The sequence below is a fragment of the Penicillium canescens genome, assembly GCF_028828765.1.
Source record: "Penicillium canescens strain IBT 15451 chromosome Unknown utg000002l_segment0_segment0, whole genome shotgun sequence".
NCBI lineage: Eukaryota > Fungi > Ascomycota > Eurotiomycetes > Eurotiales > Aspergillaceae > Penicillium > Penicillium canescens.
The window spans coordinates 4,571,476-4,598,780 of record NW_026703964.1 but is presented as its reverse complement, the minus strand read 5'-3'; the positions used below and the strand labels follow the sequence as shown (position 1 = coordinate 4,598,780).

Below are 27,305 nucleotides of genomic sequence, written 5' to 3'. Positions count from 1 at the left end.
CTGGTTCGATATTACCGTTGTGTGCAATTCTAAAAGAAACATAGAGACGATCATTCCGGCGCTACTGCACGCCACAAAATCTCTGCACTCTGAGCTTCTAGAATGAAAAAAGAGGAGCGTTCACTATATAACACAATTAGCGGACTAAGAATCATCCAACAGGAACGCGAGAAACAGTTGCAGACCTAAGCTAAGCGATCTATAGACTAATTAAACGTCTGACCAATTGCGATTGCAGCAGTTGTGATTGGATGCGTCGCGTTCCCTCGTATACTCTGTAGCATCGAGCACTCCCCCATCTTTACTCCAGATCACTCAAAGGGTCTCTCTCCAGTTGCTTGTTTTTCTACTTCACTTTTGACTATGTTGAGGGCTTTTCACATTCTATGACTATTTGCCCCTTTAATTCCTAATTGCCTCGCCGCTCCGCATCACCGCATCGCATCTCCACCTCCTTGTCCCCCCTCACATTCCAGCCTGCCATGACCGAAAGCCCTATTCGTCGCTTGAACGGCATGAAAGCCTCAGCTCTCCCCCAACGTCGCACAGTCGCCCACTTTCTCCCCGACAATCCAGTGAACGGTGTCTCTGTTCATCCCAGGGGCGAGAACGGAGTGGATGACAGCTCCGATAGTGCCTCCACAGGATCGCAAATGAATGGCATTGAGGAACCAAAACGGCCTACCATGTCTCGCAAGGCTTCATCGCCTATGGCGCCCACATTCATGGTGTCCGCGCCGGGCAAGGTCATCGTGTTTGGCGAGCACGCCGTGGTCCATGGCAAGGCTGCCATGGCAGCAGCCATTTCCCTTCGTTCCTATCTACTCGTCACCACCCTCTCCAAATCGCAGCGCACAATCACCTTGAATTTCCGCGATCTAGGTCTCAACCATACGTGGGACATTGACACCCTACCCTGGGACAAGTTCCACGACCCCTCAAAAAAAGTTCTACTACAGTCTCGTCACGGATCTCGACCCCGAACTTGTCGAATCGCTCGAGCCACACCTCCAGGGTGTCTCCAAGGGTCACCCAGACCGCAAAACCCATATCCGCTCCGCCTCCGCCTTCCTCTACCTCTTCCTCTCCCTAGGCTCCCCCCAAAGCCCAGGCGCCATCTACACCCTCCGATCCACCATCCCAATTGGAGCTGGCCTAGGCAGCAGTGCCAGTGTCTGCGTGTGTCTCAGTTCCGCGCTGCTTCTCCAGATCCGCACCCTCGCCGGCCCCCACCCAGACCAACCGCCTGAAGAAGCAGAGACCCAGATCGAGCGGATCAACCGCTGGGCTTTTGTCGGAGAGCTTTGCATTCATGGCAACCCCAGCGGGGTGGATAACACGGTGGCCGCAGGCGGCAAGGCCGTGATTTTCCGTCGCTACGATTACACGAAGCCCCCGACTGTTCTGCCGCTGCCCACATTTCCCGAGCTGCCCCTCCTCCTTGTTGATACCCGGCAAGCGCGTTCCACAAAGACGGAAGTCGACAAGGTCGGCAACTTGAAATCGGCCCATCCCATTGTGACGGAGTCTATCCTCGACGCCATTGATCAGGTGACTTGCTCGGCCCAACGCTTGATCGAGGATCCCAACTTCGAGGGTATCTCTGAGGAGACACTCGCCCACTTTGGTACCTTAATTCGCATTAATCACGGCTTCCTCGTCTCTCTTGGTGTCTCCCACCCCCGTCTCGAGCGGATTCGTGAACTCGTCGATTACGCCGACATTGGCTGGACGAAGTTGACCGGTGCAGGTGGAGGTGGATGTGCCATCACACTTCTCCGCCCCGAGGCCAAGGCCGAAGTCAGACAACAGCTCGAAGACAACTTCGCCAACGAGGGCTTCGACAAGTACGAAGTTACTCTGGGTGGCGACGGCGTGGGCGTCCTCTACCCAGCCGTCTTACGCAACGGCACAGACGAAGAGGGCGGCGAGGAGATTGATCAGCAAAAGTTCGAACAAGCTGTAGGTGTCGAGGGCATCAAACGTCTCGTCGGAGTTGGTGAGGGATGGAAGTACTGGCAGCGGGCTACTGCTCACTAAGTCGCCTTGGCCAAGACTTGCATATCCTCAGCATGTAATTGTCTGAGCCCGCATCTTCTTCCGTCCATTCAGCTCAACGTCTGCTAGCTTTGATCATTTTGGTCTTGGATCTCTTATCCTACCCTACTACTTCTTGTCCCATTCTCTGTACACATTATCGACCATATGCATTATACTCCCCCTTTTAGTCATTGATTATCACCCGATTTCTCCCTTGGAACTATGTTGTGAATGTCTCCTTGTCCATGACCTCACCTTCATCTCTATCTCCATTTTATTCCCATTCTCCTTCTCCTTCTGCTCGTGAATCTTTTCAACGCTACTCACTTCCTTTAACTTTCGGGCTTTCAGGTCTCTGTCTTTGCATGATAGGATATCCCAGTTGATAGACGCACCCGTGAAAGAGTTGTCTACCTACTGGGTGATTAGGATTCGGAGTATCAAATTAATCAATTGAACTTACTAATACCCTTTCTCTTCTTTGTAGGATAATTGGAAACTTGTATTAAGACAAGACATGTGGTAGTCCATATAAAGTAGACCACGTGATAGAGAACTATACTCCTAACGTCGCTCTTGTATTATTTCGCTTGAGAGAATCTACCCTATCGAAATGGCCGACCTCCACTTCTTGTAGACCTTTGGCCGTTTTCAAGGTGGCTTTTTAAAACCCCATTGCTAACCTTCAAGCATCGCGCCTAACAACCACACGCAGTTTTCTATAGTTCCCTAAAAGCTATCATTGTTCCTGGAGGTTAAGGTCGAAGAGCCAAGCCTCTCATGCCCCGTATGTCGCTTTACATATAATCACGCAAACGAAGAACAAAGCAGGCTATCCATAGCTCAGCAAAATCTATCTATATACATCCAACCTATCCCATCCCACCATCCAATACACATATTTAGCCCATTGTAGTCTCCCAATGATTGTCTAACATCACATCAACCCAAAAGACATCATCTCGAGCAGCATCCATACGCCTCCAAACCTCCGTAACAAGCTTCAGACAGACACGAATGGGCTTCGGCGGAAGTAGATGCATGAAATTATTCAATCGACCCAGAATGAATTGTCTCGTGCGCGAGACTTCAATTGCTTCCATTGATATTGTCGGCTGATGTATTCCGTCATCGGTGGGAAGATCATTCTCGACTTGGTCATCTGCTTGTGAGGGTATACGTGAAAGTCGCAATTCTGAACATGATGCGACTAGCAGGAAGGGCTGTAAGCAGCGCGTTCTCGATTCTAGGGGGATGGTTTTTAGGCGGGAGAGGGTAGTTATGGCAAATTCGGTTAGCCAGGTGTTATAGAGGGTTTCGCGGTCCGGTTGTTCGGTATTTGGATTTGGATTTGTGGTTGTGGTTGTATGAGTTGGTGTTGGTGTTGGTGTTGGTTGATGGGGAGGAATGGAGGATGGCGAGGGGGTGGTGTCTGGGGGATTGGGACCTTGTGCTGCTGTTCCCGGACTTTGATTTGCAAAGGCTGAGAGATTCATGCTATCCAGGTCGATGGGGAAGAATGGATCTCTGGATATTGAAGCGGTACTTCCTGGGCAATGGAATGTAGGAGATGATGATGCCTGTGGAAGACGGTTGTAAAGCAGGTCTGGGAAGACGCGGTATAGCTGCATCAGGCCGGTACATCTATAGACCTCGGCCATTGTGAGAAGGTGCCAGACCGGGGTATCGTCGTCGCCGGGACTGACGATTTCGGCTTCGGACGGGTGGGCCAGGGCTAAGAGACGTTCTTCTAGTTCTCGGGCTTTCTCAATTGCTAATTGTGCTCTGGTGATATCATCTTGAGAGGTATATCTTCTTGATCGAATGCGTTTTCGCTCTCGGCGGACGAGTTGTCCGACTTCGTGTACGGTGAACTGTGTTTCACGCGCGATGCCAGTCCAGGGGTGTGGGACTCGTTGGAGAACGAGAGATTCGCCCGTTGATGGAGTGGAGTCGGGATTATGTGGTAGGACCATTGTGTCATTATCTGCGACGAATGATAGAAGCATTTCCCAGTAGATGAGAGCTTCTTCGAAGAACCGGTAGTTATTACTGTCGTTCTTGTTGAAGCTGAAGCTTTGGTTGTGTGAAGATGAGGATATAGTGTTGAGCTGCTTGCGAAGCATGTTGAAGAATGATATACCTAGATCAGTTGGGTCATGCCAGCTAGCTGTCTGTCCGAGCATAAGGAGCGCTAGTAAGGACTTGTCGTCCATTACTGCTTCGCGACTGATAATCTCAACGGCCTCGCTGCGCATTTTCCGACCCATTGGCCCGAACTGTGGGAAATCATTGACAAGCGTTGCGGCTGCCATACTTTGCATTGTTCGACACATTGCGAGAGAAGATCCCCAGAGACGAGATACCGTTGTTCGGAAGGGGTTCATTTGACTGTCGTAACTCGAGAACAATGCTGCTACCTCTTTGAAGTAGTATTCGATAAGAGTCCATGAGGGGTTGTTCAACGGACGGGATATTGTCATTAAGTTACGAGGCGCAGACCGTTGAGACATAGGTGGATAGCTGCGGACAATGGCCGAAGGCGAGAAGTCTCGCCACACAGTTTCGACGTGCTCCTCGGACGCGGGTGTTGGCCCAATGAGTGACATAAAATGTGAAAGATCAGCCCCAACATCTCCAGACTGGCCAAAATCTTGAGCAAAATCTCTTGATTGCGAAAAGGACGGCGACGTTGCCGTCATTGGGGATAAATCCGTCAATTCGGGTAAGCCACCCCCCGGGAGATCCCAGAGATTATCACAGAGGGAATTTGACTCTTCCAAGTCGAACCCCCCTAAAGCCGAGTCATGAGGCTCGATAGTCGACTCATCTTGCGGCAAAGCAGGCGGCTGGTCCGGCGCAGTCGACTTGACCTCTGCATCGGAGGTCGATGCGGCAGGACTCTCGGTGATCCATCGCAGAGACTTAAGATATCCAGGGCATCTGACCCCTAAACGTTTGCACCGGGAACACTCTGGTTGAAGCTCATCGCATTTGACTCGTTTACTCTTGCATCTCCCACAGCCATTTCGAGATTTTTTAACTCGACGCATCACTGCCGAAGGAGTATGGATATATCAAAAATTCCAGGTGATCGGACATGGCCAAGTAGTATGCGGAGTATAGTGTGAGGAGAAGTGTGCGGGGACCTTATCTTGGGAAACTTTGCCCTATTTCGGCCTTCTGACATAATATGCATTCGTCCCTCTCTATGCGCCTTGATATGTTACATAAACCAGGGTACTAGTTACATATCATTCACAAGTATCCAATCATTAGCCTCTTCAGCCTGAAAGGGCTTGCGATGAGGTTGAAATGCAGATGATGACTCAGCACACCAGAGTCGGCACCGCGATCTCGGCATTCGGGCTTCCAAGGTTAACTGCTTGGTAATACTAACTACTTGAAACGTCATGTCACATATAATACGTAATAAGGTATGCTACCGTCTTCTGTTTATTCTTCACCATGATTTTCATTCAAAGACAGGCAATTGCAAAAAGACTCGTTCAAACTGCGAGATTCAATCCCTTGACGCCAGTGGTGATCCCTGCAACAGGTCCGATATCATCCCAAAGCTGTCGAGTGCAAGCAATTGAGAGGTCATCCTTGCACCAAGGCTTCTACGGACCTAGCTTAATACGCAAATTTCATTCATCGCCCGTCACCATGGTAAACCAGTCCGAGCTGAAGCAGACTCTCACGCCAACTCTCCTCGATGACGTTCATACCTTATGGTTCGACCACCTGGAGAGTAAAGAATCTCTCATCCTACCAAAGATGAGCGACATGGGTCGGTGGTTCACGCGCGATCCCGAATTTGACAACGCTTGCGTGTAAGTACCCAATCTTCAACAATGGCGCATATCAAGTCTAACGAGCTAAAGCACGAAATTCCGCCCAGCTCTGGAGACAATTGTTAGCTCTGGAGCATCGGCTTTGGATATAATCGCTGCGGTGAATCCATCTTCCCCAATGGATTGGATTAACATGATCATCCTGGTAGACCAGATGCCTCGCAACTGCTTTCGAGGAGACGAATCAAAACTAGTCTTTAAAAACTTTGATCGTGAGTACTTATCAACTTGCTACATACCCCGTACATCTGGAGAATACTGTGACTAACCAAGACACAGCCTTGGCCGAGAAAATTGCCCTACAGGCACTAAAAGAAGATATCCCGACTCAGTCCTCTTACTTCCGCTTTCGATTAACTTATCGGACTTGGTTCCATTTACCCCTCATGCACTCCGAATGTCCGGCGGTTCATGAGAAAGCTGTCCAGGTGCATGGGGATACAGCTAAAGATATAGATGGATTCGTGGCTAGGGACCCGTCGACACTAACCGAGGAAGAAAAGGAATGCTATGATGTTCTATCCAACCGAATAGATGCTGTCAGGGACTTTTTGAAGATGAATGATGAGTTTGAGAAAAGGCATAAGGTCATCATTGACAAGTTTGGACGGTACCCGCATCGGAACCAGGCGCTTGGAAGGGTTTCCACCCCGGAGGAGGTTGAGTACTTGGAAAATGGTGGTGAGACATTCACCTGATTGTGGGGCGGTGTTTATATTAGCGAAGCCGTACAATATGTTTGAACCCCATTGGATAAAACCAAGACCCAAGAAACAAGGCAACCTTGATTTAGTGCTTTGGATCACTCCTAAGGAATAATACAATTGCCCACATTGGCAAATTGGAAATATGCCACGCGCCTACCTGCAACAATGGAATGACCCGTATTCAAGGTTCTTATCCGTTTACATGAGTTGGTCATGTAACTATTCATAGTTATCGTCATACTGTATACGCATTACCCGGAAAGGTCAAAAGAATGAACCACTCACAAATTACGCACCAATGGCCCCGAGACGCATGATGTTGTTGAATTTGTCATTGTCGACTTCGGGAGTGCCCTTTGTGAAGTTGTCCATGTACTTCGCGATTCCTGACAAATCCATAAGAATATAAACAACCTCGTTGGGACATTGCGGACATTCTTAATGGCGTAGGGGCAAGTCTGGAAGGATTCCGCGCATGTACTGAGAGACTTCGGGTACGCCTGTAGCAAGTTGAAGGATACTCTTCACCACCTGAGACACGTATTTTTTTGGCATCTCTGTTGCCTTGGGCCTTGTTCTTGATATGCTCGAGCATGTCCCTCGTGGATTCAAGCAGTTCATTGTTGACGATCTTGTCAAATTCGGACATGGAAATGATGACACGGTACCCAGAATCTGGGTGAAGCGTTGTGATGAGGTAGCGATCGTAGTTGCTCAGATCAAGGTCCGTTTCGCCACCGTCATCGGTAACAAGGTTTCGCCATGTTCAGCACAGTCAGTATGGGTCAGTGACAGTCGATAAGGAACACCACCCGCTAAGGCTCAGCGTCGCGACATCAAGATTGATTGTAGGTTCGATCTTGATATTGGTGAGCTTGAGGGCCGTGCCCCGGATGGGCAGGCCCATGCTAGAAGCAATAATGCCTTTACCCACGCCAGAGATGACTCTTGTTTTGTCGTCAGTGTATGCTTCGGACCCACAGTGGCCCCTCTGATGCGGCTCATGCGGCTCATGTAGCTCCCACGGGGTTCAGGACTTGTTTGAACTTACCTCCCGAAACCACAACGTACTTCATTGTGAGGTTGTGAGCATCAGAGCTTAAGGAAAGGATGAGAAAGTAGATGATGCGAAGGGAGGAAGACTGCGCTCTATTCAATTGGTTATTCGATGATATTTGTGCCGGCAGTTTATTTTCATAACAATGAAAAATGCAGTGTTTTGGCTACTGTACAACATTTCACTCGCTATTTCTTCCTCACCTCTTCCTTCCAGCATCCACTATGGCATCCCCGCCCGACCAGGCTGGCCCTGCGCCAAACGATACTGCCCTTTGGCACGTCATTTCCACTGGCTATACCTCCCAGTATGACCTCTCCAATACTGTTGGCAACGCCCCAGGTTCCGGGTTCACGCATATGAGTACCAATACGGGCCAGGAAGCCACAGACGCCGGTTTGTTGTGACTTCAAGCCCAAAATAGCACTTGCCTAGCTAACCAGACACGCCTGTAGATAACAAAGAACAAGTACGGAGTTTCATCAACCTCCATGGCCCTGATCCGTGCCGCCTGCCTGACGGCATCAACGAAGGTTTCGGTATCGTCCTTCAGGTCATCGCTTCCGATGGCAATGCAGCCGCCACCATGACACCACGTCGTTCCGGCCGCTTGAGGAATAAGCATGTTGCGATTTACAAACCACTAAAGCCCGCCGCCGTCACGCATAAGCGTCCGAAGTCCTCCGGCAAGAAGAATAAGTCTGCCGCTCCTCCCCCTAGCAACACCGAGGATCAACCCCTTACCATCCGTTCGGAATTAATCCTCCAGCCTTCGTGGCTCACTGATGAGCTTTTCGACGCGTCAGTAGAGGAGCTGTGGCTAGTTTATCGTGAGCTCTGCCACGAAAAATCTGTCGTTGAGCGCCATGCCCGGGCACTTGGTAAGGACATCACCATGCTTCGCGAGGAAATCTCTCGCCGCGAAGATGCCGCTCCTGTGCCTGTCCATGGTACTAAGTGGGGCTTCTAGGCTTCTTTTACTTACCGATTCTCGTCATCCTGTTGTCTTCCTCGTATTTCTTTACCAATACCAATGCTGTGTGCTTTCTTTGACAATTCTAGCACTGCTTCGTAGCATGTGGCATTTTAATTGGCGTCAAATTGACGTGCAGCGAGGTTTTCTGTCAAAAACTCACTACACGGTATTTCTAGAGAGTGCTCTCAGCTTGGCAAGTAACGTTAACGTCAACTTAAGGGTGTAGTGCCTGATCCCTCAGGCACCACAATTGACTTCAACCCTGCCAAGCCCTCCTGAGGTTAAGATCACAAAACGTTCAGTGTCACTTTCGCTCTGCCGGCCAAATTAAATAGCTGTCTTGAGAGGTAAAAGGTGAATTCAGAGATATTATCCCCTTAGAACTGTGAGATGGAATTGAGTGCTTGGGTAAGGATCACCACCCCATATGAGAAGAAGGGTATCTGACGTCATGATTTCTCCAACTTGTGGCTCTCCACATTACGCACATCTATGAAAGAGATTACGCATACGCGTTGAGCACCATAAACCATCGCATATGGTGTAATAGCCAACATCTATTGGCCGCTCTGTGTCGCCCGCGTTAAAGGCACCAGCACGCCAAAGTTTATAACCTGTTTCACCCGCGATGATTTGCATTGAGTTACCGTTTCAGGGTCCATGATGCCTTCTGTGGAGAATGCGGATCAGGTCAGGATCAACGGCGAATCACACTCCATAGCCGACCAAAATGTTCCGTCTACAACAGGGGCAGTGCTTCCGAGATAAAGCTTGATGTCCGCAGCACAGATCTTCATCGGCTCTTTTCGCATTTTCGCATTTTCGATTTCTCATAGGTTTTGCGTATAGTTCTTACTTGCTATGAAGTCTGAATTGGTGACATACGCCAGTCTTGGCGCGGCAACATGTATCGCGTTGATTACATGTCTTGCTGGTGCACTGGCTCAGGGTAATAATAGCTCAAGTGGACCGGTTGTTCTTACTGTTGCAAGTGAGGGCGGGAATAAATCGAGTCCGCTGCTCTATGGGGTCATGTTCGAAGTCAGTAATTTAGCTTTATATGTGAAGACTTCTTTGACTGACCTTTTGTCGCTAGGAAATGGATCATTCCGGTATGGAATTTACATTGGCTGATTGCGAGCACCGCTAACTATACAAGGCGACGGAGGAATCCATGGCCAATTGCTACAGAACAACGGTTTTCAAGGAACGAGTCTCGGAATGACAGCCTATGCGCCGGTGGGAAATGTGACTATCTCCCGAGATAAATCAAAATCTGTCAGCAATTCTATTACGTCCTCGCTCAAGGTTGCAGTACCGGACGGAGTCACGGACTATGTGGGTTTCGCAAATACTGGCTATAAAGGAATTCCGGCTCTAGCGGCCACTTACAAAAGCTCGTTTTGGATGATGGGAAGATACTCAGGAACTATCAACCTACAACTTATCGGGTCGCAAAGTGGAATCGTGTACGCTGATCACAACATGACTGTCAAGAGTACAGATTCGAAGTTTACCGAGTTTAAAACGTCATTCAACGCTACCCACTCTCCAGATGGAGAGAATGAGTGGCATCTGACTTTCGATGGCTCAAAAGTGGGTGGTAGCTCACTTAACTTCGGATACATCCAGCTATTTCCACCGACATTCAATGGCAGAGAGAATGGTTTGCGCGATGACGTCGCTTCTTTCATGGATGAGGTCAACCCGGCATTCCTTCGATTTCCAGGCGGCAACAACATCGAAGGCTTACAGGTTGATTCTCGATGGAAGTGGAACAATACGATCGGACCTGTGGTCAATCGTCCAGGGAGAGAAAGTGACTGGTTCTATCCCAACACGGATGCGCTTGGGCTAGATGAATATCTTTGGTGGTGTGAAGATATGAACATGGCGCCCCTTCTAGGTATCTGGGCGGGCAAGTCATACGGGGGTATTGTCTCGGGGCCCGATCTCGAACCCTTTGTAGAAGACATAATGAACGAGATGGAATATTTGTTCGGAGACTCTTCTACTCATTACGGCAGGATGCGAATCGAAAATGGCCGAAAAGATCCATGGAAGGTTGAGTATGTGGAAATCGGCAACGAAGACGATCTCACTGGTGGCTGTGAGAGCTACCCGGATCGTTTCAACCAGATCTACAAAGCCATCCACGACAAGTACCCGGATGTTAAAATTGTTGCATCTAACGGAGACTTCTCTTGTCTTCCCTCACCACTCCCAAAGAATGTGATCATTGACCTGCATCTGTATCGAAAGCCAGATGACTTTGTGAAATTGTTCAACCAATTTGATAACCAGCCGCGGGATCAACCTGTGATGATTGGCGAATATGGAGCTCGGAACACGACAAGTGCCGAGGGAATCTACTGGCCGTATATGCAGGGAAGCTGCAGCGAGGCTGTTTATATGATGGGAATGGAGCGCAACAGTGATATCGTGAAAATGGCAGCCTACGCTCCATTGCTGGCGCACTTTGACTTCATATCTTGGTCGGTAAGAAAGCTCGGGTTATTGGACTTGTTGGGCCTCTAACTTGTGTTGTGGCTAATGACTTATCTCTATAGCCCACACTCTATGGATTTAACTCGACTCCCGACTCTATAACACCCTCCACGTCCTATTTCGTTCAGAAGATGTTCGCTTCCAATAAGGGTGATACTATCGTCCCAGTCCACACGACAGCAGACTTCGGGCCTGTTTATTGGGTAGCCTCGAAGACAGATTCAAGTTACTACTTGAAATTGGCGAACTACGCAAAGGACCCGCAGACTGTCCAGGTCAGAATCCCAGGTACCAAGACTGGAAGGCTGGAAATGCTTTCTAGTCCACAGTATCATGGCAACACGCCTTTCAATGTGCAAGCCCAGACTGTTACAACCAGCGTTTTCAATCCTTCGGGCAATTATTCGATCAATATGGACCCCTGGGCAGTTGCTGTTCTGGCAGTTTCATGAGAGACATGATGTACATATTATGATGATCAATTATTCAATTTCGTTTTAGAGAGCTTTACCTCAAGATTAAATCAAACTTCAGTCCAAAATTGCAACAGGAACATCAACAAACTTATCACGCAAATAATCTGCAAAGCCCTTTCCAAACCCATCCAGCCGGCTCGAGCTACTAACACCTCTCCCAAGAATCCCATAAATAACAAAATGTACAGCGTGCATATGCGGGAACTCAACTCTCTCTACCAAAAAAGACTCATCCCAATCATCATCTTTAGCAAGCATATCCCGCACGCGCTCTCGGCTCATGTATGACCGTAACCAAGCCCAGTGGTTCTGTTCAGTGACGAAGAGACCGAAATTGAGGTTCGCCCCCTTGTCGCCAGATCGTGCTAGAGCAATATCACCTAGTCGGATTGATCTTGTTGGGGAATTGAGGAGGGCTTTTTCTTCGCTGGACAGGGTGTGGTTGTAGCTTTGACGCGGTTGGAGGTCTTTATATTTCGACGGATGATCTGTTGGGAATGATTTAATAGAGTCTGGTCCATCGATGAAGTTTATCTCCTCGTTTAGTTCTTCTTGTTTTACTATTGCTGGATAGTAAGCTAGGAAGGGGCGAGGAATTGCTGTGCGCATGTCAAGAGACGAGTGGAAACCTGCATAGTGCCCGTTAGCTGGAGTCTCTTTAAATTTAAGTAATATTTCTCACCTGAGAAATGCTTCAGCGAGATATCCTTTAGAGCCCCTAATATAGCGAGAACAGCTTCCGCGGAAACTGCAGCGATAAAGATGCGGAGATACGTTGTGCTGCTTCGTTGTGACACTGGATTGGTAGCAGGCACACCGATTCTGTAATCGCTTGTCAAACTTGTTTCCAAATAGCAGAGCGTTATTCCCACCTCTGAAACTCGAGTGTATCAAGACGATCAAGTGCATTCTGGCTGATGAAATGTCGAATCTGTCTTTCAACCAAGTCCCACTTTGCCTCTGTGCCATATCCAGTAGCATTTAGCAAAACCTGAGCCTCAAAGCCACCGGGATAGAAGACCGCTAATTTTGTGGTTGGAGGAGGAGCGCATCCTCGAATTCCGCGAACTCGAACCCTAACAGAGGTCAGTCACCGGCATCGAATATCAATAGAGTAAAGAGAGATATACCTATCCTCCCCAATCTGCTCGACAATAACATCATCCAAAATAGCACCAACGTCACTATTCAAATAAACATTTCCCTGAAGCTCGTACAGAAATTGACACCGAACAGTATCAACATCAATCATTCCACCGGTACCAGGATGCTTCGCAATAACGCAAGATCCATCAGCATCAATCTCCGCAATGGGGAACCCAGGTTGAACAAAGGTATCGACGGGGTACCGGTCAAAGCCAGAGAAATTACCACCAGTAACATAGGCAGAGCATTCAATCAAATGACCGGAAACCAAAGCTCCAGCAAGATAATCATAGTCGATCTCTGACCATGAATGCCAGTACCAAGCAGCAGCTATGACTGGACTGGCATCTGCAACACGGCCACATATTATAATGTCAGCTCCTCGACGGAGTCCGTCTACGATACCTCGGGCTCCGAGGTATGCGTGCGCTGAGATCATTGGGATGGGTTTGTCGGTGTTTGTAAAGGCGTATGTAAGAGCTGGTTTGACGGACTCATTTTCGGCATCGAGATGCTTTAGCTCTTCTGCTGTTTGGGGCATGTTGGGGCCGAATTTGTGATAGAGGTCGTCCCCTGATAGATATGCGACGCGCAAAGGATAACCTTTTTGGCGGCACTAATTTCGCAAGTCAGCATCTAGTTACCATTGCAGAATGAAAAGAAAATCACAAACAAGTTCATCTACTTTAAAGGCTAGGCCCTTGGGATTGAGAGCCCCACCATTGATCACAACTTTTATACCCTTGTCGGCGATCACGTCGATGGTTTGCTTGATACCTTCCCAGGCTGTTTCCTCGTAGCCTGCATGCTCCCCACGTCGGAAGGCCTGCACATTATTTGCCATATTGACCTCTACATATAGTGAGTTTACTTCTCCATCGCCCATCGGAAGAACATACCGGCGAGATAATCTCCCGTGATGAAATCAACATCTCCGAGGGTTGCTTGGCGATACATTTCATAGGCAGGGTCGCCTTCAGTACAGTCAGTATACACTCGCTTAATCGGATTATTGAGACTGTACCATGATATCCAGAGCAATTAGCAACCCTGACAGGTCGTCCACCGATGCACCTGGGCGACATTGTAGAGTTGTTATCGTTTACCGATAATCGATAACGAGGTATGAAGAATCCGCTTTTTCCAATTCAATTTCAACCAAGGATGAAATCATGAACTTATACAATTCCTATAACTTCTTACGCTAATCCTTTCTTGTTGTGACACAACCCCTCAACTCGTCGGCCCGGGCAATCGTATCCGAGGTAAGGACAGAGCCCATATATGTCAACTCCCTCAACACGAAATCCCGCGGCCCGTGGAAATACAGCAAGCTGGCATCCGGATGTCTCCACATATAGACCCACGGATGCGTTAATCCTGTCCTTATCAGGGATGTCTTTGACCAGTAGAATCAATTTTCACAGCTCAGAGATTCTGCTTAGTGCTATACTTGGTGGAGAATCTAATTTTAGTGTCGTGAACGTTGCGTATTCTACACCTAGGAGCCTCTATCTTGTAGGTCCAAGGACTGGGATAGTAGAGCAGTAATGCTGAGGAATATGGTCCGAGACAAGTAATGATTTGAAGGGGTCTCCTTAGGTGTCCAGCAAGCTTTAATACCCAAGGCAGTAGTAGTATGCCGGCGATACAAACATTTGAATACTACCTTGGTGTAACTTCCCTAAGAAGGTTAGGTCCATTTAGCAGAAGATACCTCGTATAGTATGTCCCTATAAATATAGCCAGGAGTCCCCAGACCGTGGAGATTTGGCTATCATAAAGTTAGTTTGTTTTTTTATTGCATCTATCTTCCATTCCCGGAGATGAGATCTACGGACCTGCCACTTATATCGACAAAACCGTACCAAAAGACACCTGCCGAATCTTCAAACTCCTTACATCGAGAATACCCGGCTTCACAAAGGACACTGCGATATGGGATACGGTTTAGTTCAAAGGCCGACCTGATCCTATCGTCCCGGGTCCGATGAACTCCCCCCCCCGGTGGTGGCAACACTACACGCCATATGGGAGCGGTTCGAAACGAACTCCTCGAACTGCGAGACGGGAAGTCAGCTAAGGAAGCAAGTGTTACCGTGGACACGGACCACGCCGGAATCTGTCTCGCGTCTACCTTCACCGTATACGTGAACGGATCGGATGTGTCGACGCTTGCACAGGCCGGGGCATTATTTAAGATCTTCACCCAAGATTTTGATCAGGGATTCGGCGTTGGTCCGTTGCCTGGTCGGGCTGCTTTGCATCCGACCAAGGACCCGAAGGTGTGGTATCAACTGCACGGATCGTTGGATGTAAGTAAGACACTTAAGTCCATGAGAATTGACATGGATGTTCCCTAGAAAGACTTCGCTGAGGGTCACGAGTATATCAAGGGCCATGTACAAAAGTGGAGTGCCGATGAGCTTGAGATGCATAGCGTGAGAAATGGGCTGTGTGGTAGTATTTGCTACTCCCCGAGGGTTGTAGGAATACTGAGATGGGAAAGCGACTTGCTGAACATTCTCTCATTAATTATACACATGAGTCTTATGCGAAGGAGACACCTCCGGTTCCTCTGCGCCGGCTTCTTGACCGTCGTCCCCTAGCTGGGATCAAGGTCCTGGGGATGGTGCGCATCATTGCTGGCCCCACTGTTGGAACTATATTGTCATCATTTGGCGCGGATGTTATCCGTGTCAACTGCAGCAAGCTCGCCGACTTGAATATTTGAATTTCTTCCCTGTCTTCAAACAACCCTAGTTTCAGATAGGTCCTCTAGAACTGGCCCTTAACGCTGGAAAACGCACTATCGATCTGGATATCGGAAAACAGGAGGATAAGGCCCGCCTTCTGGAGCTCGTGGGCGAAGCGGATATCTTCGTACAAGGCTTCCGGTATGGATCGCTCGACCGCAAGGGCCTCGGCCTGAAAGTCACGCTCGGCGTAGCAGCGAAGAGAATCAAAGACCTCGTATATGTCGCCGAAACCTGCTATGGACCGAGTGGACCATTCGCTGGGTTCACATTCGTTCGCTCTTCGCCTGCCCAATTTGTCACGGAAATTATGAGGGAGGTTATCAACGGATGGAAGAATGTCTTCCCCGAATATATTTCCCCTGACTCTCCATTCATGATGAGATTATGATGAGATTCGAGGACAGCCCATGGGGACAGATTGACCTGTTGAAGCCTGTTGCCAGATTGGATGACAAGGAAGCAAGCCTCATCTGGACAAGTTCCCCTGTTCCAAATTGCCATCATGATACAAGCATCACATGGGTGTAGGTTGTTGAAGCAAAGCATTTGTAGCGATGAGGGTTGATGAAAGTCGAAGGCCATATAATATGAATCGAAATTCAAGATTATCCATTACTCTTAGCTAGATCAGATAAACCAAAATCGTAAGAAGGGGTGGGGGGCGCCTGCTAGCATATCCTGCTATTCGAAGCAAGAGGAGTAGCCATTGATGATGGCCCTGTTGTATACAAAGCAAGATATGCGGTAGATAAGGGCGGTGACAACCCGTAAAGTTTCGTTGCGGCCGAACTATCGGTGGAATACTTTGCTTCCAGGCTTCGATCTCTTCAAAGCACGCTCTTACATCCTTCATCAGCTCTTCACGAGTCTTCCTGAACCTCTCGGTACTATTCAGTGTATCACAGGCTTTGCGTTGTATAATAGCAAGACGAGCGAGAGCTGAGAAGAAGTTGATCTTTGTGCCTCTGATCTCCGTCATACCTAACCCATCATGTGGGTCCTCGCAAGGAAGTAAAGTGTTGAAGTCTGGGTGTCCTGAGATCCAGGGCGGCCCGCCCGCTGAGGGACATAGGCGTTTAAAATGAACGCTATCCAAAACACCCTTTTCATTCTTCGACCTGGGACTCCGGAAGACCAAAAGAGTTGGATTTGTGCAACCCGATAGAATGCGACAGGCACACAGCGGCAACGGAAAATATGAACAGAGATTGAGGGTTCGGCGTCCCTTGAAAGTAAAGTGCCAGGCCGAGCAGCCCTTGGACAGCGAGGTACAAGTTCGCATGAAAAGCTTTGTCACCACATTCATTGCATTCCTAACGTGGCCAATGGATTTTTGCCAGTCATCGCTGCTGCATCCTGAGCCCTCGGCTCTTTGTTTGTAAGCAAAGGCAAGAACAATATTGAATGCAGCCCACCATGACGATCCCTCGTTAGGATTCCACGAGTAGTGTCTGTTGACCTGCATCATGAGGTTTTCGGGCCTAAATAGCGGCACGGCCCTGTTGAAGGTCTCAAAATACCCATGGACCAGCTCTAATGTCTCCGACTTGGACGGTAGTGGCAGTGAGCACCTGCTCTGAGAATCATCTTGGAGAGCTCGGGGCTACCAGTCGGCTAGCCTCCACCGACTTCCGTTTCTCTGAACGGCATGGCGCCACATATTGTTACCCTTTGTGTTGTCAAGCCAGCCCACACCCTCAGGGGAAGCAATGAAAAAATGAGAAGATGCGCCTAGGCGTAACCGGTAGAATCTGCTCAGTCGTTTGTGTCACCATTGCGAAACGATAGTCGGTGAGCGAGTACTTACCAAAGAAGCGCATTGCGCCTTTTGGGTTATTGAGGGTATATGACCCTTCGTCGCGATCACCTCCACAGGCCTCGGCCTCAAAAGCCGCTTGACTGGTATTATCTCTCGGAGTGGGTATTTCGGAATCGGATGAATCTGAATGTTGAACATGCTCTGGCCCTCTATGGGAGTCACACTGCACTCGGCGACTTTTGGAAGCACGAGCTTAATTCAATTTCTCTTGCAAGGATCGAATGCGCTCTCCCATTTTATGCATATATTTATTGCTGCCAGGCTAGATTAACCTCTGACCGTGGATGAACGTTGGGTAGCTTACCGGTTGGGCTTTTCCTTGTGTCGCACGGCATCCTCGTACTTGCAAGGTAATTGAAATGTCCTGCAGGGGGTACAGACCGGTCGAGTCCCATCAAACCTCTTTCGTCTGCAGACGCTGCATGCCTTTGTAAAGTAAGTATCCAATCATGTTTGTTCGACAGAGTATAGATGCTAATCGACACATATCTTGGGAAGGCGTACAGCATTGCTAGCGTTCCCATCCATGAAACAGAATACCTGATTAGTATCGCCACGGCTGAGCGGCTTTATCTCTTGCCTCTGATACTGAAAATCTATCCAGCTCTCAAAACCATCGTCGTTTTTTCCGAGAATCGCTTTACATCGAAACTTCGGGTCTGTGCGAGTTAGAAGCCCCAGGTACCCAGACACCCAGGCACCCAGGCATCAACATGCTGAGCATTAGCTCTTGCCTCCGGCAACCACACTGTCAGCATTACTCACGAATACTGCATGGAACCGGATCTATAAATGATCTGAATGCTTCGGATATAAACTATGCCCGAGGACTCATTGGGCACTTAGAAATTGCCCAATAAACAGCAGGAAATAGAGGTGATGAAATACAGAGCCATTGATATCTCCAATTGGTCGGATACAATACAAAAGTTGACGCCAAGATACCAAAGTATACAAGATTTAGAGACGTAGAGCACTGTCATACATGCTTTGTTAATTCCGGTTCTCTGCTCCATAGTCTGCGATAGCTCTCATCTTGCGTGATCGAAATTCGGAAAATGTGTACCACCTGTGGGCATCCGTCGGGGAGGCCCTAACGTGCAACGCCCGAAGTGGCGTAGAACACCTTGCCGTTCTAGAAGACTTCGAACTCCCCGCACATATGTTGATCTATATATTGCTATACTAGAGTGCCTTGTATGAGTCACTACCTGTAATCACTTGATACGCAGTTAGAGAGTCCATGCCTGTTTCACAAGCAGTCCTCGATGGATGTAAGATTCATCCTATATGGGCCAGACAAGACAGCAAACATTAGCGGAACTTGTGATACCAATACCTTGGCTAATACCAGAGTTGTCAAAATTGAGTATCACTTGCCAAGAATATCATTCAACTCGACTGGTTGATCTTTGTGTTTCCTTCCATGATATTAAGGCGATGCGGTCTCGACTTAGAAGCGGCCCCAGACCTCAAAACTCGAAACATTGGACGTGCTCTAAAATGCTCACCGATACTTCTTGTCCTTCTGATACCGGCTACCACCGTTTGCCCGGTGTCATTGATGCAGCTTTTAATGTCACTCTGTATAACAATCCTTGCTACCTAGCAAATAGCCTCAAGCCAACACCAAGCCTATCTTGCATCGACAACTTCTATTCGCTTCTCTATACCGGCCTCACTTGACCCAGCTTGCCCCACAATCTGTGATATGAAGCACATATGCCTCGAGCATATGTTTGAACTACCCTGGCTATACTCCAGATGAATGACATGGTCCGGGTCATCGTCACACTACGGTATACGTCAAATGCTAGGTTTCCCTGATGTGGGTTACTCTCTGATAATTATATCCACGGACAATGTAACCGTAGAACAGACAGAATGTAGCCGGTCTCACCGAGACAGTTGAAACAACAAAAGAATACCAAGACAAGAGGCCATGGGGTTGATCTCATTGAAACTATTGGCTCATTTTCAGCTTGTTGCGATGCTGCTATTCGTATTGTTTCAAAAGCACCAGAGTCAGAGAAAAGCCACGGTTGCAGTGACAGAAATCGAATGCAACTTGCAGCCGAAGTAGCTACGGACCGATCTGTAGTTACCGTACTTTCCAAGTGGTATGCACATGCCTGACAGGGAAAAACCTCATACCAAAGGGTCCATACTTTGATCAGAACTCAAAGGATCACGGATATAAATTGACAAACAAATCCTGTCTACAGGCGTCTTTTAATCAGCAACAAATCCAGTTCCATTTCCACAGTCCTGAAAATCCACCAAACCAAATCTAAAATGGTCGCCATCACCATCAGAAACATCGCATGTCTCTTGGGAGTCGCTTCCCTCGGTGCCTCCGTGGCCGTCGATACTACCAAAGTTGACGTGGACGCAACAGCCTGGAAGATGACAGAATTCTGTGAGTGACTGCAAAGTATATACTGGGTCTTTCAAGCCAAGCTAACACAAAAACAGGCGTCGACTACTATACAGTTGGCTTTGGAGATACTTGCTGGGACATCATCTCACGCAACCAGAACAAATTCACCATGAGACAACTCTTGTGCTGGAACACCGATATTAACCCCTGGTGCTCCAACCTCATTCCCGGACGGCAGGTCTGCGTTGGAGTTGATCGTCCTGGCCCTGTCTGCTAGATTCCGAGTCTTGACGGATAATTTGACTCGAAAGAGGAATGCCCGGGGATATCATCGATGACTGAGAGCTTCAAAATTGTTTGGTGGAAGTAATAATCGATTGGTAGCTTCGCTGTCTACGTTCTGTTATCATGGAAACTCGTTCTTTACATTAAGCTCCGCGCAATAATTCTATTAAACTGAACGGTGCCTTTGTAATATAAAACTCCGGGTAGGAAGCCATCTATGCACAGTGTTGTTTCCACGCCTTGTGTAAGAACTCGCGCATCTTGATTGGCTTGACCTCGGGGAATTGAGCGTTGAGTCGATCTCCCGGCAGCTTGAACACGTTGTTGATAGTGAGTCTGCTCACTAGTGCGGTGGTTTCCTTAAGCTCGTCCGTGGAGGAGTCGACTCCCTCTGGCTGGACAGGGACAGTCACATCACCAGAGTTGATTTTGTCTGCGCTATCATAAGTGACATTGAACTTTTTGCCTGTTTGAGAAACTGTTAGCAAAATAAAGATTTGAAATTAAGTGTACAGCATCCTTACCAGTAAATTCTTCAGCCATGCTCAGAATCTGGTTGTAGGTAACTTCATCCCCAACAATAACACTGAACTCAGGCCATTCCTTGAGATCAAGTGCCTTGACCAGATAAGTAGCCATGTCGTACGTGTATGTCATACAAATGACATTGCTACCATCTCCTGGGATAGCCGCCGTGGCACTGGATATATCAATTCCAAAGCTAAATGGCTGCAAATGGGTTTGGACATGTGGCATTCCCCAGTAGTCCATAAAAAAGCCAGGGATCACCCTGGTATATTGCAGGCTACTGGTCTTCAGACGAGTTGCCGCATCGAGCCACCACTGAATACTTGGGTCAATGGAAAGCAAACTTTTATTGCCAAATTGTAAGCATACAAAACGCACAGTTGGAGTTGGAAACTTACTCGGCGGTTTGCACAAACGAGTATTCACTGGGAACGAATCTCTTTGTTTCATTTGACTTGTCTGCTGCCTCGATCAAGTTCAACTGAGATTGACTCGCCTCATCAGAAACTAAGCCAATCGCGGATATGATGGTGTGGATATTGTGTCGCTCAAGCGCCTGTGTCATCGAGTGGACATCATCGTAGTCAATCTGCACGGCTTGAACCTTCTGCAGACCTTGGTCCTGTCTCACCTAATAAATCACACTATCAGTACTTTGTCAAGTAAAGTTACTGAACAGACATACACTGCGAGACAACACGACCACGTCAAACTTAGGTTCCTCGAGTAACTTTTCCACGATAGTTTTCCCAACGCCACCACTGCCACCAGCCACAGCAATAACAGGCATGATTGATTTGCACGTCCAACACGAGTTATACTCTGAATCCCGGTATCAGGAAGGGGTTGTAATGCTGACGTTGAATATCGGCGGATTCCCCGCGATATCCGCCCCACTCAAATTTTCGACACTTTACTTCTTTCGCAGCTCAGCCTTCACGGCAGCGAAGACTCTGAGATCTGCGGCCAATTCTCAGCTTGATGCGTCACAACCAGACCCCAATCAAATCCCTAAAAATGGACACCGATAACACCTCGGGGTTTCGGGCTTTAGACGTCGGCGACCCAATCGACGGCTATGACTAATATCGCCAAAAAGCATATAAAATCTCCCGCTTCCATGGCAAAGATAGCTTCATATCTCGTCTACGCACATCTCTCTCTAACATTCACATCCAACCTATTCATAATGTGTATGAAGGCTACTTGCTCGTCCTGCAGTAAGTGTCAATTGATCACTGAGTGAATCACTAGCTAACTGGCTATGGTAGACAAGGCCACCTGGTGGGGCTGTGGTAGCCACATCCCTTCCGTCATGGATTCAATCCCCACATGTGACTGGTGTACCTGCACGCCTCAGGTCGAGAAGGATGGAAAGAAGTATCCTCCCAAGGCCGCCAAGGCCGGTTGACTATCTGAATGTGTGATCTGTTAGGAGTTCGTGTTGGGTGGAGTGGAGCCGTGTTATATGTTTTTTGTTATAAAGAGAGCATATGAAGAAATCCTGTTTCGATTTTTTAGAACGCCAAGATTGGATGCAGCAATGGATATACAGTTATATGTACCGAATCATCCCTGTCGGTGGGGCTTTCCTATCTCAGCCGCTTGCTTGAGTTGAGGCTCACTAACAGGCTTCCATCAATCACACTTTTTAGATTCTTGCTGTATAGAATGACTGGATTGTGAATTATCAAACAGAAATAGCGTATTGACTATGCAATTGACTCGCTCTATTTCTAAACATACGCTTCATCGTGGGTTCCCCTGATGAGCGGAATTGACCGAATCCTGCAAGTTTCTCTCTTCTTGGGCGAATTTAGATTACTCACGGATTTAGGGACCATGAAAATTAACAAGATAGGTATGGGTACACAGGCAAGTGACGAAATTGGAGGAACACTTGACGCCCAATAAACCCCCAGTCTAGCGTACATATCGGGCGTGATGAGCGGTAATATTGCACCGACTATTGACCGCAGGACAATTGTAGCTGTAAAGGCCGACGAGGCGTAGACAGAATAGGTGTAAACCAGAGGGCTTGTCAGACAAAGTAAAAGCAAAATGTTGCCGAAACCAGATCCTGCGGTGCCGATGATGCGGACAATTCAATGGATCGACAGGTCATTTGTCCACGCAAATCAGAATAGTTCAACTCGAACTACTGCAGTGGTCGTTGCGGACTGATTCATAGATAATTTTATTTGTGCTAGGGCCTCTTCGAATAGTTGAAAAGACTAACGAAGGCTCGAACTTTTTAAACATGGAAGCTGACGGCGGAAGCCGAAATCGGGAGATAATCACCCGGAGATCTCGGAGTTAAGCCGCTGACCTATACTCTATTTCTGAACATCGTTTCTTTCATTTGTCGAAGTTCTCCACCCAAATCGCATCTAAACGCACCTCCAAGATGTTGTACACCTGAAATTGTACATATTTTGCCTGATATGATACATGTAGTGGCCCAAGTGCGCTGACAATCCCAATGCGGCGTTACAGACCAAAATCAATCACGACCTTCGTGGTATCATGTCTCTCAAATCTGGCATAGGCCTCCGGTGCATCCTCAATATTAATGACATCGCTGACAATAAACCCCGGTTTAGCCTTGCCTGAAGAAACAAGATGCAACAATTCCGGCGCGAGCTCAATCGGCTTCGAAGGCCCAGCTGCCCATTTAAATTCTCCAAAAAAGAAATCCGTAAGTGAGAAATTGAAGTGTGTGTTGACGGTAGAAGCACGCGGCGCCGACGCCGTATTATTGGATTCTGCGCCATAAACTCCAACGGTGCCCATGCCACCACCCGGGGATGTCACAGCCAACATGTTGCGAATAATGACGTCCGACTGGACTGTGAGGTTTGTGTTCACTTGCTCGTACCCAACTGCGTCAACACTTCGAGCAACCCCATTCGGTTCGAGGGCCAAAATCTGCGTCACTGGATCGGAATCGAGAAAGTTGATTGGGACGGCTCCAATCGATTTGGCTAGTTGCAGCCGATCGGGTACATAGTCCACGCTGTACACAGTGGAAGCACCTCGAAGCATCGCTGAGTATGCAGCCATTAAGCCAACCGGTCCGGCTCCAAAAACAGCCACAGTGTCGCCTGGGTTGAATCCAGCGAAGTCGAGGGCAGCCCAGCCAGTGGCGAAGATATCGGACATCATAAGATAGTCATTTGCCAGTGAAACGGTCTCGTTTGTCGTCGAGTTCGTGTATTCCAGAGAAGGGACAGGGATGAGACCATTGTCCGCGTAGGGGACGCGTAGATACTCAGCTTGTTTGATTTCCGTTAGCTGATATCGAAGACATGTAGTACGAGGGAGCGCCTACCTTGTGTTCCGCCTATACCTCCTCCGTTGCCGTATGAAGCATACATGTGCGAGGTCAGATCAGAGTGCAAGTGACCCTCGTCGATGGTGAAAGGAACAATCACCGGGTCACCAACTTTCAGCGAGCCAACGCCAGACCCGATCTCAGATACATAACCCACTCCCTCATGACCAAGGCCGAATGGAGCAGGCTCGCCCACATTTGTACCACGATAGATGTGTAAGTCCGATCCACATATAGCTGCTCTGGACAGCTGAACAACAGCATCGGTTTGATTGATGATGGTTGGCCTAGGCAGATCAACAACGCTGACATTGTAAGCATTGCCTTCCCATACGACCGCTCGCATCGTTGCATTGATAGCAGTGGCGTTACTTAGTGCCATGATGAAAGAATGGCTTGAATTGAGAAAGAGAGAAAGATAAAGACCATCATGTTTCACCGAGGCGAGATTTATAGTCGAGACTGTGCATCCGGATGGTAGATCGCCATATACTTGTTAGGTTCGGGTCTTGACCAATTGGGCTTAGTCGCGTAAGCATGTTGCATGTAGTATGCGAAACCCCTGGAACTGGGTGATAGCAGTCCAGATCCTTGCTTGTTCTGCTTATATTCTAGCCCTTTTAGGCCAAAATGTCGATCCTTCCTACTTATCCATTTAAAAAAAAAAAAAAAAAAAATGGTTTGCACCACGTAATTAAAGCAACATGCTACGTGGTGAACATCAGTAACTATGGCATGTCATTCTCAGTTATTCACCTTCTCGCTATATTCCCCCTCAGTCACAGCAACATGCCAGACAGTACTCCCAATTCCAATAACAAATTGTGTCATAATGCTGGAATCATCTGCTCCATGCCAGTGGATATTCCTAGCCGGAGCCCAGACAACATCGCCAGTCTTCAAACACCGGGGAACACCTCCCTTGTCGCAGATCCGGCCACTACCGGCGACAACTTTGATCATCTGGCCCTTCTCATGGGTATACCAATGTGTTTGGGCACAAGGTGTAACTGTGAAATAGGCAATCGCTGCGTCTGTGCCCATGTGGATAGGATCCAAGGAGACGTCACCGCTAAATGTTTCGGTGGGCTTCATAACTTGGCGTCGGGGTTGAAGCCATTTTCGATGATTAGGGAGCTTGGCATAATTGCAGGTTTGGGCTTGGCTTCAAAGAAAAAAGTTAGTCAGTACTAAATGACATTCACGGCTCGCCGCGAACATGAACAGAGCAGGTCGTAACGAGGTCGAAATGATGTCGAATACTGGCATGGAGATTCAAGCGCGGCCCCCCGCTGTCGGCGATGACTCAAATACCACTTCTGTGGGACTTGAAACCGGATTCACGGGTTCTCTTACGAACATAGCTACCTAGAAGATATTCCACCAGATGGTGGCTACAGCTGGATCTGCACTTTGTGTGTATTTCTGGTTAATGCGCACACTTGGGGGTGAACAGTGTATGTGCTGGATTGGCTAGTGATACTGACTTCCGCTGGCAGGCATGGGGTATCTTTCTCGCTTACTACTAATCCAATTCAACCTTTCCTGGCGCCACCCACCTAGAATATTCGTTAATTGGTGGTCGTGCCATATCTCGAGCTCTATTGATATTGCCTCTTATACACGCTTCGAACCGCAGGCTCGGTACCCGGATCACCATGTAAATAGGCACAGGCCTGGTGTCTCTTTCCTTGATACATGCATCATTCTCAGCCAAAATCTGGCATCTCTTTCTCAGCCAAGGCCTTCTATTCGGGTATGGACTGGGCTTCTTATACATAACTGCCATGGCAGTTCTTCCGCAGTGGTTTGGGAAGGAACGCAGCCTAGCTGTTGGTATTGCAGCGTAAGGCGCTGGGTTAGGCCGCCTGGCTTACAATTTGAGCGCCAGTGCTGCCATAGAATCCGTGGGACTAAAATGGACGTATCGGCTCCTGGCTTTTGCACCCTAGCGGCGAAGCTTGTTAGCTCGCTTTTACTGATGGACCGCAAGAGTTCTGTGAGGCCTCGGGACAAGGTCTTTAACTTCCGCGAATACAGCTATGTCGAGGTTATTTTGGTGATCACCTGGGGGCTCCTGACGGAGCCAAGCTACATTGTGCTACTATATCCATTGCCGAACTACGCCAGCTCAGTTGGCCTTTCTGCTCGTTAAGGGTCGGTAATAGGAGCGCTCCTAAACTTGGGCCTCGCGGTTGGAAGACTCATTGTTGGCTTTTGCTCCGATGCTTTTTGTCGTATCAACGTCGCCGCTGTAATGACGGCAGCCTGTGGATTTCTCTGTCTAGTACTCTGGATTCCTGCTAAAACGTATCCTGTTCTCTTGATTTTTGCTATCACAAGCGGGACAGTAGCCGGGACATTTTGGGGCTGTGTAACACCCGTTAAAACAGAAGTGATGGGACTGCAGCGTTTACCCTCCGCATTTAGCATGATATGTCTCTTGTTAGTGCGGCCTACAACGTTTGCTGAACCTATCGCTCTACAAATTGCCTCACAGTCGGGGTATCTGGCATCACAGATATTTGTTAGTTGCATGTTTTTTTGTGGTGGTGGTGCTAGTGTCTGCGCTTTGCGATCATGGAAGATATGTGAGATCAGAAACAAAGCGCATCGCGAGCGGCAGCACGAATTTTCGCACGGCGCAACTGACGAACTGAAGAAAAGGTCTTAGATTAGCCCACGGTGGGCTGTTCACGGTTCAAAAGGCGTAACAGGGAATCCTTTTGCCCGACTATATCCTCAGTAAACCATTGATGAGCTTGTTGCAGGCTTCGTTGAGGAATCTGTAGTTGTTTCAGCGCCTGTCAGATGATGAATGCAATTATAAAATTATATAACGGTAATTTACGATGTCTCAAGTGATGGCGATAACGTACATGTAGCTTATACTGAGTTAGTACTGTTATATTGTTATAACGATTAAGGAGACATTGAAGAGTGTGTAAAACTGAAATCTATTTTCGCCTCCAATTGTATTCCATAAGTACAGGCAACAACCACCTGTAGCGCCAAATTTGGAAACAGACGAAGACTCAACTACGGATATGTGCCTAAGATTCGATGGATAATAAAAGAGTTCGGGCACGGCAAGGAATCTCGGCCTACTTCCTATTGGTGTCGGCGATACACCTGAATCAGGCTGACAGGGGGAATCCACGGCATCTCGGCATTTATTGGTGTCATCATATCTGCAAAGACACTGTAATTTCTGGGGCATGGCATTGAGAGCCATTTGGTATAGTGCCACAATAGTACGTATCATTCGATGCTTCCAGCCAGCTTGGGCCAGGTCGAGGATCGTCCTCCTACAATCAACCGGATTGGTTGCATCAGCATATATTAGTGGAGAACGTATGGGCACCTATGCAACCTGCTTACTATACGTCATCAACACCCATATTTATGTTTAGGGTTCCCTGAAAGGTCTCAT

At 48.2% G+C, this 27,305-nt stretch overlaps 15 protein-coding genes across 15 annotated transcripts; 8 read left to right on the top strand and 7 right to left on the bottom strand.

Moving 5' to 3' along the window:
• Window positions 1-482: 482 nt before the first annotated feature.
• erg12 (mevalonate kinase) lies at window positions 483-2,040 on the top strand (the record flags this gene model as incomplete). The annotated part of the gene is made up of 2 exons (XM_058511714.1): window positions 483-895; window positions 960-2,040. 2 exons carry the CDS (start codon window positions 483-485, stop codon window positions 2,038-2,040), a joined length of 1,494 nt encoding a protein of 497 aa, XP_058377250.1.
• A 902-nt stretch (window positions 2,041-2,942) lies between these two features.
• Window positions 2,943-5,093, bottom strand: N7446_002964 (Zn(II)2Cys6 transcription factor; the record flags this gene model as incomplete). Its single annotated transcript, XM_058511713.1, has 1 exon — window positions 2,943-5,093. The coding sequence occupies one exon, from the start codon at window positions 5,091-5,093 to the stop codon at window positions 2,943-2,945; it is 2,151 nt and encodes a 716-aa protein (XP_058377249.1).
• A 415-nt stretch (window positions 5,094-5,508) lies between these two features.
• On the top strand, window positions 5,509-6,595 carry N7446_002963 (DUF924 family protein; the record flags this gene model as incomplete). Its single annotated transcript, XM_058511712.1, has 3 exons — window positions 5,509-5,876; window positions 5,928-6,109; window positions 6,177-6,595. The coding sequence occupies 3 exons, from the start codon at window positions 5,509-5,511 to the stop codon at window positions 6,593-6,595; spliced, it is 969 nt and encodes a 322-aa protein (XP_058377248.1).
• Window positions 6,596-6,892: 297 nt separating this feature from the next.
• N7446_002962 (uncharacterized protein) lies at window positions 6,893-7,253 on the bottom strand (the record flags this gene model as incomplete). Its single annotated transcript, XM_058511711.1, has 2 exons — window positions 6,893-6,990; window positions 7,145-7,253. 2 exons carry the CDS (start codon window positions 7,251-7,253, stop codon window positions 6,893-6,895), a joined length of 207 nt encoding a protein of 68 aa, XP_058377247.1.
• Window positions 7,254-7,885: 632 nt separating this feature from the next.
• N7446_002961 (uncharacterized protein) lies at window positions 7,886-8,631 on the top strand (the record flags this gene model as incomplete). Its single annotated transcript, XM_058511710.1, has 2 exons — window positions 7,886-8,057; window positions 8,117-8,631. 2 exons carry the CDS (start codon window positions 7,886-7,888, stop codon window positions 8,629-8,631), a joined length of 687 nt encoding a protein of 228 aa, XP_058377246.1.
• Window positions 8,632-9,498: 867 nt separating this feature from the next.
• Window positions 9,499-11,597, top strand: N7446_002960 (uncharacterized protein; the record flags this gene model as incomplete). Its single annotated transcript, XM_058511709.1, has 4 exons — window positions 9,499-9,678; window positions 9,734-9,749; window positions 9,797-11,136; window positions 11,208-11,597. 4 exons carry the CDS (start codon window positions 9,499-9,501, stop codon window positions 11,595-11,597), a joined length of 1,926 nt encoding a protein of 641 aa, XP_058377245.1.
• Window positions 11,598-11,655: 58 nt separating this feature from the next.
• Window positions 11,656-13,904, bottom strand: N7446_002959 (acyclic terpene utilization AtuA family protein). The gene is made up of 7 exons (XM_058511708.1): window positions 13,792-13,904; window positions 13,667-13,741; window positions 13,441-13,619; window positions 12,752-13,383; window positions 12,494-12,697; window positions 12,304-12,443; window positions 11,656-12,250 (listed from the first exon to the last, which is right to left on the bottom strand). The coding sequence occupies exons 1-7, from the start codon at window positions 13,850-13,852 to the stop codon at window positions 11,676-11,678; spliced, it is 1,866 nt and encodes a 621-aa protein (XP_058377244.1). The 5' UTR covers window positions 13,853-13,904; the 3' UTR covers window positions 11,656-11,675.
• Window positions 13,905-14,779: 875 nt separating this feature from the next.
• On the top strand, window positions 14,780-15,914 carry N7446_002958 (uncharacterized protein; the record flags this gene model as incomplete). Its single annotated transcript, XM_058511707.1, has 4 exons — window positions 14,780-15,082; window positions 15,131-15,208; window positions 15,232-15,465; window positions 15,537-15,914. The coding sequence occupies exons 1-4, from the start codon at window positions 14,798-14,800 to the stop codon at window positions 15,912-15,914; spliced, it is 975 nt and encodes a 324-aa protein (XP_058377243.1). The 5' UTR covers window positions 14,780-14,797.
• A 293-nt stretch (window positions 15,915-16,207) lies between these two features.
• N7446_002957 (fungal specific transcription factor domain-containing protein) lies at window positions 16,208-17,854 on the bottom strand (the record flags this gene model as incomplete). Its single annotated transcript, XM_058511706.1, has 5 exons — window positions 16,208-16,315; window positions 16,371-17,097; window positions 17,134-17,257; window positions 17,334-17,537; window positions 17,650-17,854. 5 exons carry the CDS (start codon window positions 17,852-17,854, stop codon window positions 16,208-16,210), a joined length of 1,368 nt encoding a protein of 455 aa, XP_058377242.1.
• Window positions 17,855-19,640: 1,786 nt separating this feature from the next.
• Window positions 19,641-20,002, top strand: N7446_002956 (LysM peptidoglycan-binding domain-containing protein; the record flags this gene model as incomplete). Its single annotated transcript, XM_058511705.1, has 2 exons — window positions 19,641-19,764; window positions 19,821-20,002. 2 exons carry the CDS (start codon window positions 19,641-19,643, stop codon window positions 20,000-20,002), a joined length of 306 nt encoding a protein of 101 aa, XP_058377241.1.
• A 223-nt stretch (window positions 20,003-20,225) lies between these two features.
• Window positions 20,226-21,328, bottom strand: N7446_002955 (uncharacterized protein; the record flags this gene model as incomplete). The annotated part of the gene is made up of 4 exons (XM_058511704.1): window positions 20,226-20,476; window positions 20,535-20,881; window positions 20,937-21,169; window positions 21,224-21,328. 4 exons carry the CDS (start codon window positions 21,326-21,328, stop codon window positions 20,226-20,228), a joined length of 936 nt encoding a protein of 311 aa, XP_058377240.1.
• Window positions 21,329-21,666: 338 nt separating this feature from the next.
• N7446_002954 (uncharacterized protein) lies at window positions 21,667-22,166 on the top strand. The gene is made up of 2 exons (XM_058511703.1): window positions 21,667-21,758; window positions 21,810-22,166. The coding sequence occupies exons 1-2, from the start codon at window positions 21,728-21,730 to the stop codon at window positions 21,947-21,949; spliced, it is 171 nt and encodes a 56-aa protein (XP_058377239.1). The 5' UTR covers window positions 21,667-21,727; the 3' UTR covers window positions 21,950-22,166.
• Window positions 22,167-23,028: 862 nt separating this feature from the next.
• Window positions 23,029-24,254, bottom strand: N7446_002953 (glutathione-independent formaldehyde dehydrogenase; the record flags this gene model as incomplete). The annotated part of the gene is made up of 2 exons (XM_058511702.1): window positions 23,029-23,813; window positions 23,870-24,254. The coding sequence occupies 2 exons, from the start codon at window positions 24,252-24,254 to the stop codon at window positions 23,029-23,031; spliced, it is 1,170 nt and encodes a 389-aa protein (XP_058377238.1).
• Window positions 24,255-24,616: 362 nt separating this feature from the next.
• On the bottom strand, window positions 24,617-24,967 carry N7446_002952 (uncharacterized protein; the record flags this gene model as incomplete). The annotated part of the gene is made up of 1 exon (XM_058511701.1): window positions 24,617-24,967. The coding sequence occupies one exon, from the start codon at window positions 24,965-24,967 to the stop codon at window positions 24,617-24,619; it is 351 nt and encodes a 116-aa protein (XP_058377237.1).
• A 292-nt stretch (window positions 24,968-25,259) lies between these two features.
• Window positions 25,260-26,546, top strand: N7446_002951 (uncharacterized protein; the record flags this gene model as incomplete). The annotated part of the gene is given in 3 exon segments (XM_058511700.1): window positions 25,260-25,329; window positions 25,372-26,022; window positions 26,041-26,546. The coding sequence occupies 3 exon segments, from the start codon at window positions 25,260-25,262 to the stop codon at window positions 26,544-26,546; spliced, it is 1,227 nt and encodes a 408-aa protein (XP_058377236.1).
• Window positions 26,547-27,305: the final 759 nt, after the last annotated feature.